The sequence below is a fragment of the Dendrobium catenatum genome, unplaced genomic scaffold, assembly GCF_001605985.2.
Source record: "Dendrobium catenatum unplaced genomic scaffold, ASM160598v2 fragScaff_scaffold_1676, whole genome shotgun sequence".
Taxonomy (NCBI): Eukaryota; Viridiplantae; Streptophyta; class Magnoliopsida; order Asparagales; family Orchidaceae; genus Dendrobium; species Dendrobium catenatum.
Genome location: NW_021320138.1, coordinates 1773762 through 1782966, shown reverse-complemented (window position 1 = coordinate 1782966; position 9205 = coordinate 1773762). Strand labels below are relative to the sequence as shown.

At 35.1% G+C, this 9205-nt stretch overlaps 1 protein-coding gene across 2 annotated transcripts; it reads left to right on the top strand.

Annotated features, from left to right (window-relative positions):
- Window positions 1-203: 203 nt before the first annotated feature.
- LOC110096831 (PTI1-like tyrosine-protein kinase At3g15890) lies at window positions 204-5088 on the top strand. Of its 2 annotated transcripts, XM_028701313.1 has the most exons (4): window positions 204-361; window positions 452-865; window positions 2796-3651; window positions 4641-5088. In XM_028701313.1, the coding sequence occupies exons 1-3, from the start codon at window positions 312-314 to the stop codon at window positions 3634-3636; spliced, it is 1305 nt and encodes a 434-aa protein (XP_028557146.1). In that variant the 5' UTR covers window positions 204-311; the 3' UTR covers window positions 3637-3651; window positions 4641-5088. The 2 variants fall into 2 exon arrangements, with proteins under 2 accessions (XP_028557146.1, XP_020678613.1); XM_020822954.2 differs by lacking the exon at window positions 4641-5088 and having other exon boundaries at window positions 2796-3803.
- The last annotated feature ends 4117 nt before the right edge of the window (window positions 5089-9205 follow it).

Here is a 9205-nt window from a genome sequence, read left to right as displayed (position 1 = left end):
TGCTGCTTAAGAACTCATTGAAATCGTCAACACTTGATTCGATTTGTAACTCTTCTAGCTGCTTAGCTCATCCTTTGCCGGCCAACTAGACAGGCCGAGCCGGACAAGGTTGCCAAAGCCAAAACTTGATTAGTTTTTAAAACACTACTAAGCACTAATTAATAAATTCCAATTCATTATTTATCGTTTAGTGAAGGCCGGAAGATACCACATAAAAGCTGAGATCCAGCGCTCTGAAGTCTGCCATCAATCCTTTCATTCTGAAGAGGAGAGGATACCGTCACGGCGAAGCTTTGTCGCCGGTAACAGCGATGGGTTCCATGGTGAGCTCTTGCTGCGGCGATGAGAAGGTCACACAAGGGTAATAATGCTTATATATAAGAGTTACTGAAACTTTTTGTCTTCTTCTTTTTCTACTGACGGTATATACTATCTGGCTTCTGATATGTAGATTTGCTGGTGGAGGACCAGAGAGCACAACATGGAGGTTGTTCACATATAAGGAGCTTCATGCGGCCACTAATGGCTTCAGTGAAGATTACATGCTTGGTGAGGGAGGATTTGGAAGTGTGTATTGGGGGAAGACTGCAGATGGGCATCAGATAGCCGTTAAAAAGCTGAAAGCTATGAATTCAAAAGCTGAGATGGAATTTGCGGTGGAGGTTGAGATTCTGGGAAGGGTGAGGCATAAGAACCTGTTGGGTCTAAGAGGATATTGTGCTGGAGCAGAACAGAGGCTTATTGTTTATGATTATATGCCAAATCTTAGCTTGCTGTCGCATCTTCATGGTCAATTTGCCACTGAAACGCAGCTGGATTGGAAGAAGAGGATGAACATCATTACTGGATCTGCAGAAGGCCTTGTGTAAGTTGATTTATTATTATATTTTGATCAGATTTACTAATCAGATTAGTTTGATTATACATCTAATAACATTTAAATCATTTGGTTTTGCTTTGGGATTAATAAGATTGGAATTGTCATATAATCGCGGTTAATTTGGTCGTTAATACTTACTTCTACATATCTAGCTCTTTTAATCTTCAGTTTTTGATAGGATTAACGTTTATAATTTTTTTCTTTTTCAAATGTTACCATCATTTTAGTATAGTTTTTTCTGTTCTATTGGGGGACTTGGCAATCAATTACATAACAAAATCTATTAATTAATATATTTTGAATTAAACTTCCCCTGAAACCCGTTTCTCTTTTAGACAAGCAATTTATTAATAAGAAAAATGTAAAAAAGAATTGAAGAATTGAAATTCATGTCTTTTTTGTGTAATGATTGAAATTTCAGTAGAAACTTTAAAGTTAGGCGTGCTCATATAAGAATATTTCAAGGATGGGTGATCTCTTTGGAAGTTATTCCAAGAAGGCAAAACCGTGAGGCCATTAAGTCAAAACTGATTATCTTAATGATTAAGAGTTTTAGGCTGTTAAAGTTAAGATATGTGAGTTTGAAGGAGGTGAAATTATTCTGTGCGGACACCGGACGGTCTGGAGACCAACCAGAATGCGACATCACCCGGTACACAGCGAACCGAGCATCAGTGCCAAGAAAAAAAAATGATGTGATGAATTCTGGTTGGTCTCCGGACACCGGACCGCACAAAATATTTTTTCTTGAATTGAAGGAGAGAGGGTTTTAATGAAATATCCATATAAAAGAGATGATAAGAGCAATTCATATTAAATGTAAATTAATTTTGACTAATTAAATGACCCAAATATATGTAAAAAACCATTGAAGATTAAAGAATAACCAGAATTTTATTGTCAATATTAATCCTCAACTTCCTTATGTGAACAAGGCTAGAAATAAGGTTTGTGGGGCACCTCAATATTCTCATATGAAGAAAATATTACTATATCAGTTTCTCTTCACTTTTTTTTTTTTTTTTTTTTTTTTTTTTTTCTTTTTTTTTTTTTTTTTTTTTTTTTTTTTGTCAAGGAAAAACTTTGATGCATATAATATGTCTTCTATATTATATAAAAAATACATTTTAAGATAAAAAATATTTAACTTTCTCCAATGTCTTAAATCTCATATTTTCTAAAATAAACTCTCAATCAGGTTAATACATAATATAAGTATATCATTTCTTCTCTAATAGCCTCACAAACAAATTCTTGTAACATAAAAACTGATGAATCAATCAGATAAATTTTAAGTAAGAAAATTATATAAGAGTATCCTTTCAACACATTTGATTATCTTTGAATTGAATGATATCATATGTAAATATCAATCTTAATATAAATAAAAAAAAAATTCAAGTCTATCTAGGGCAGTTAGTTACTCAAGTAGACACATGAGCCTGCTCGAACTCCACTCGAAAAATAGCATAGGAGCCAAGCTCGATGTGCTAGTAAGTTAATTTTGAGCCAATCTTGACTAGACTCGTTAGCCTGTAAGCCGGTTCTTTTAAAATATAGTAATATAAAATACACTTAAAATATCATGATCTTAGGGACAATAGTGTTAAAATATTTAAAAATTATATCTCAATTTTTTATATTAAGTGGTTATTTATGATTTTTCTTCTCATTTCTTTTTTTTTATGATTTTATTTTAATAATTGTTTGATTGATAATAATTTTTTTTTCTTTTTTTACAAACGAGCCAGCTCAAATTCATAGAATAAAACTCAACCTTGAGCCCAAACTAGATTAATCAAAACACTTTTACACCCCTAAGCCTATCAGATCATAATTTAAGTCCTGATAGTCTTACTTTTTTTTTTTTTTTAATATCTATATTGATCATAGACATACTGTGATTGTCAAACAGGTACCTCCACCACGAGGCAACGCCGCACATCATCCACCGGGACATAAAAGCCAGCAACGTATTGCTAGACTCCAACTTCGACCCCCTCGTCGCAGACTTCGGGTTCGCAAAGCTAATGCCGGACGGCGTAAGCCATATGACCACCCGCGTAAAAGGTACGCTGGGTTATCTCGCCCCCGAGTACGCTATGTGGGGCAAAGTCTCCGAAAGCTGCGACGTCTATAGCTTCGGCATCCTGCTCCTCGAGCTCGTCTCCGGCCGCAAGCCCATCGAGAAGCTCGCCGGCGGGATCAAGCGCACGATCACCGAATGGGCCGAGCCGCTCATCGCCGCCGGCCGTTTGGCAGAGCTTGTCGACCCGCGCCTCCGCGGCGAATTCGATAGCCAGCAATTGCGCCGCATCATCCACGCCGCGTCCCGATCGGTCCAGCCTGAACCGGATCGCCGGCCGAGCATGCGCCAAGTGCTTGATATTGTGCTCGGTACCTCCCCTGCTGCCGATCCGGCTAAGAACAGCAAGTTGGGCAATGCGAAGGATAGTGAAGTGGGGAGTTCGGGCATTAGCTCCAGTTCCGGTGCGTTGAGGCTGAAGAGCATCAAATACGGGAAAGAGCTTATGGCGATGGATGATGATAACAGCAATGATGGTGATAACGAATATGATGATGATGAGGAGGATGATGAAAGGGAACGGGAGTTGAGCAATAGCAGCGGTGATGGGGGGAATGGAGAGAGCAGGAGTATGTATGGGGTTTTTGGGGCGATAGAGGTGCAGAAAATGGGGAGAAACAGCTATGGCCAGAAAGGGGATGAGATTAGGCGGACGGCGCTGCGTGGGTGATTATGGCGATCGAAGGTATTTATCTAATCATCCCTGATTGTAGACAAGAGAAAATGGCCGGGATTGTGTATTGAGAAATTAATTAATAATGTTAGATGTTCGATCTGTATTTCGATTGATTGATGATTTCATTTATTTGGTCGTGTGGTACACGGAATTTTTGAGTTTATGATTGTATATTAATCGTGAAAACTGGAACTTGAATTGGTGAGATGTCCGGCGATAATCTCTGCTATCACCAACATCTCATGAGTTGATTTACTTTGAATGCTCTTTTTGGGAAAGGTGTTCATCCATAAAATATGGTAAGAGCAAGTTCCCATTTAGTAATGAAATGTTCAAGTCACCTAGGTTTTTGCTTTGATTTGCCATGGATTTGAGATAAAATTCAACAAAAATTAATGCAAATCTATCAGGGAATCATTACAACACACCATGTTTCCAATGCAATGTGTTTTCTATTCAACCATAATTTTAGGAGGAATTATATCATAGCAATTCGATTACAATTGTATTTTAAACTTGTGATGAATTCTACCATAACAAATCGCTTACTAATTTTAAGGACGAAAAAAAAAATCATCATAATATTTCTAAAGCTTTGAGAAATCCTACAAAAAATTTTTGAACCGACTTTATTGTGATGACATTTTACATTCAAATTTTCATGTGAAATTTACATGATTTTTATTGAATTTTGAATGGTACAAAATATGTTGAAATATAGTAGTGATTTTGTGTTCCTTTATTGGGAGTGCTCATGATATATAATTTAAAGTGTTACTTTTTTGGTAAGGCCTCGTTTGTTTCGGCATTTTTTTTCCTTTTCTGTTTAGAAATGACGATAGTATTTTTTGGTCGCTGGTTGGATGGGACATTTATATAGAAATGCTTTTTAGGAAACTTCATTTTTCTACTATTTTGAAAAGCTTTTTGATATTTACTTTTCCGTTAGAAAACTCAATTATCTTAACCATTGTTTCTAAAATTACCTTTTACAAAAGGAGAGAAAGAACCAAACGAAGCCTAAGGGTCTACATGATGGCAATAGAAATGATAAGGGGTGTCAAATTGCTTGGGTCTACATGATGGCAATAGAAGTGATACGGGATGTCAAAGTGCGTGTTTGTCATCTACGATCTCTTAGTATTTGTTGGGCCCACTTTTATCAAGATCTTATCATAAATTGTGAGATATCATAATGGGAAGCCCTGTATTTGTTGCTCAAACACCTCATGACATCAACGACCTTCAAAGAAGAACTCAGAATCATATGTGAGTCTATGTTTAGATATGCGCATATGTGTATTGATTTGTTGGGTTGTACTTCATTAATAGTCGATGTGATATGGAAAATGATAATATTTGCATCTTGATTTCTTTAGAGCATTAACTATCTATAGGAAGCTTTTCAATGGCCTAGGATTTCTTGGCCAACAAGAAACATCAACCAAAAACAACTATAGCGTGCCAATATAGAGAGAGATTATTTTGTGTGGTGTTCGAACGCATCCAGAGACCAATCCGAACACGCCGCGTTATCCGATGCAATATGTATTGCGTGACATTGCGCGCCTGAATACCGCACGTAATAATTTTTCCAATGCCCCAACTTATTGTAGAAGCCAACCTAAAACCATGGTTAAGATATCATAGGTGTAGAGATATAGGTTGAATTAAATTGAGATCTTTTATGACAATGTGAAATCCAAGCTATATCCATTTCAACTAATCAACTCAAGAGTTAGGCGTTTCAAGGCATTTTTTGATTGGTTCTCCTCTAGGTGAGCCATCTAGGGGCATTTTGGTAATCCTATAAGTTGAAAGTTTTCCAACTTTTTATTTCTATAGTGAATGGAACGCTTGGATTTATGCTTAATTTCCATTTCTTTACTAACAAAACAATGGTGGCCTGGGAGTAAAATAATATTATGTAGCGTTAAGTTTCATAAAATAAATATATGATTTAGTTGGTTATTATGTAACATGTTAGGGAATATGATGATATGAAGAATGCTCTCATTTTCTTGTCTTGTTAGTTTAACCCTTTAGCCTTTAACAATATGAAGGCAACTAAAGAAAAAAATATACATGAAGTCCATTTTATTGCACAATTGCCATTACTTTTAATTCAAAGGAATTTAACTTTGATTTTAAGGCTTTGTTTGAGACAGCTTTCGTATTATTTTATAAAGGAGATTTTTAGTACAATTTTTTTTTTAAAAATGAAAATTTTATACTGAAAATTTACTTTAAAAAGCAATTAAAAAACTGTCCCATACGATGCCTAAATTCATTTTTAGTTCAAAAAAATCTCATTCAAATTAACTTTAATTTTGTTTTTATTGTTTTGTGCAGAAAAAAAAAAAATAAAATCATTTTATTTTAGGGGTTTTTGGTGCTTAACATCCAACTTGATTCATAATCCTCAAATCATTTTGTAGAATCAAAGAATTATCCCAAAAACCAAGTCAATTAATATGTTTTATATGACCTGAACTCCTAACAAAATCCATCTGAATGAAACAAATCCCAAAACAAAATCCATCTGAATGAAACAAATCCCAAGGCTAAGTAGCCATCAAAGGGCCAAAGCAAAGCCACGAAATGGCCATCTATTTGTTCATACAATCCCTATGAGAGGAAGAGGCTCTCAGCTCCCTTATGATGATGACATCTTTGTTGACCAAGGCAATGGGCCTCTATCATGAATCTGAATGGGTCAGTCGAATCAATCCAAGCTAGTATTGTAAAGTTTGCTAGATTTATCTTTCGTTTGGGATGACTTTCTTCTTGTTTTCTAAAATAACTTTGTAGTATAAATTTTTTTTGAATTTGAAAATTTTGTACTAGAAAACGGTTCTAAAAAGTAGTACAAAAGCTGTCTCAAATGAAGCTTAATTTTCTGTTGAACTTCTCTTCACATATTGTTCTCTCAGAGCTCCAATCCAACGCGCAAAACACCTGGTCAGACGAAATTTATGAGAAGATTTGAATCTCTATTCCCTGCCTTCTGATCAGAAGCCCTTAGTCTTCATCGTTGATTTCTCTTCTTTGATCTAAAAACTCTATAATACTCATTAGACTCTACTTGACAGCTACCCCGTAACAATTTTAATTAAAGAAACTTCTTTTTTGTGGATTTTAAATATGAAAATGACAATTTGATCATTACTATCAAATAATTATTTATTCGCAGCTGCACAAATCCTTACAGCACTATATAACAAAGTATAATACAGTTCAACAAAAGACAAACCCTGTGAAGAGCTAAAGCTTCTTTTCAATGTTTGTTTGTGTTTTGTGCATATTGTTATCTCTCTCTATTTATATTTCTTTAAATCCTCACATCAAATTTTATATTAGGAATCCTTTCTTCTATTTTTATGACAAATTGTACGCCAGAGGAAGATACTAAAATCAAACAACTGTAAAACTAATCGCAGTAGTTCAAGTAGAACAAATCAAAGAAGGATAGTTGATTTGTTACTCAAAACAAAGAAACAAACAGATCAAATGATGAGAGGGCTTACGATGTCCTTCTTGCCAACCAAAGTTTGCATGCAATGCGACAAGAGATATTTTAACGAGAGAGGAAATGAATCAAAACAAAATCTGATGAGTCCAGATAAGATAAATTGCCATTAATGGGTACCAGGAAGCAGTTACCACTTGCGTCGGCAAGCAGCTATCCAGTTGGAAAATTACACGGTTTTAGCCACAGGATATGGCTAGGATTGAAGAAAGAGGTTTTTTTGGCAGAATGTTAAGAGATCCATCAAAACTATGGGGCCTGAGTAACGTGAGCTGCTCTATTAGCATATAAGAATTAACGCCAGAACTTGGATTGCTCATGATGCCAGCCTATTGTGATAATTCCTTAAATTGGATGAAGATGGGATTAGACTAAGGGCATCTCCAACCGAAAATCTCTTTTTTCGCTGCAAAATACAGTGAAGCTAAAAAATGACACGATTCATCTCCAATGGAACTCCATTTTGCACTCTTCGCAGAAGGTAACCGTCTTTCTCATCTTTCACGCGTTTCTTCGATAAATTCGGTAGAGACAGAAAAATAACACAGGTAAACAGTGCGACGTTCGCACTGTTCACCCTCAATCAAATACTGGAAATTTTACAGTTCGGCTGGAGCTCTCGAGCGACGTCATTCATGTGTTTGGAGTTCGGTTGGAGATTCCCTAAGCTGCTTACTTTGCAGAAAGTCTACAGAAATTTTTAAAATGAAGCGCTTTTCGTTTTACAGATTTGTGCTCACAAATCTTGATCATTCATAAAGGCACGCCAATGTTATGCAAGGTTCGAAACAAATGAAGTGGGGAAGATTATGGCTTCGTGTAAGTAGGTTGGTGGCATAAGGGTTAATAAGTGGATAAGGTAGCTTTAAGAGAGGAGTTTACCCAGGTTTTATAATGTGAGACTTGGAGAACTTGATAAAAATTGAGAGAAAGCAGAAGAAATTGAAGAGAAGTTTGATTAAGGACTTATAGCTTAATAAGGTATGTAACACTTGCTTTAATGGAGAACACTTTTCTGTACATGTTATGATGCATTGCCATGCTTCATAAAGATAATCTATATGAAGGGGTATATGTACAATGGAAGAATGTAGTATGATACTAAAGTAAAGACCACTATATTTGTAATCGCCCATTTTAGCACTGTTTGAAGTGCAAACATGGCAATCAAACAATTCAACCATCGCAACTTGGCTCCAAGTAGTCGACATCTAACATAAAACTTGTCAAATCATTTTGACATAAATCATTTTATACATTGTGTTAATACTAAGACGTTCCTTGGAAGCGACAGGTGTGTAAGGATTGCTGCATTGGCGGCCAGATGCAGTGTTAAATAGACAAGGATTGCACATCATGGACATATGTGGGCAAAGAAGTTAGTCCGTGAAACTAAAATTAAGATATGAACTTAGAATATATATTCCCTTTCACGCAAATTAATAAAATTAACATATATTATGATTCATAAGAAGATAAATATCATATGCATTTAAGAAACTAAATGGGTTGGAGAGAATGTTAAGGTGATTGATATTTTATGATTTAAACTTTTGTATTCTAGTAGAAATCATGCTAGAAATGGTGTATGCGTGATTATAAATAAGAGTTTGAAGGATAATATTATAAAAATGAATATAATTGGATATAGAAGTATATCTTTATCTATTGTTATTAATGCTCAGATTATTAATACTATAAGTGCTTATGCTCTTCAAATAATTTTGGATGTGTTTAAAATTAAAATTTTAAAATAACTTAGAAGAATTAATACAAAAGATATATGTTAAAGAAAAAGTCTTCATTGAAAGAGATTTAAAAGGACATGTTGGTAAAAAGGTAGATGATTTTAAAATTATTCATTGTGGCTATAAGTTTGGAGTGATTAATGAAGGTGGTAGTATCATATTAGATTTTTCTATAGCTTATGATTTTATAATTGCTAATATCTTATTTAAGAAAAGAAATGATCATCTTATTACTCATAAACGGGGGCAGAACCAACCTTAGTTCTCAGGGGGGGGGGGGGGAAAA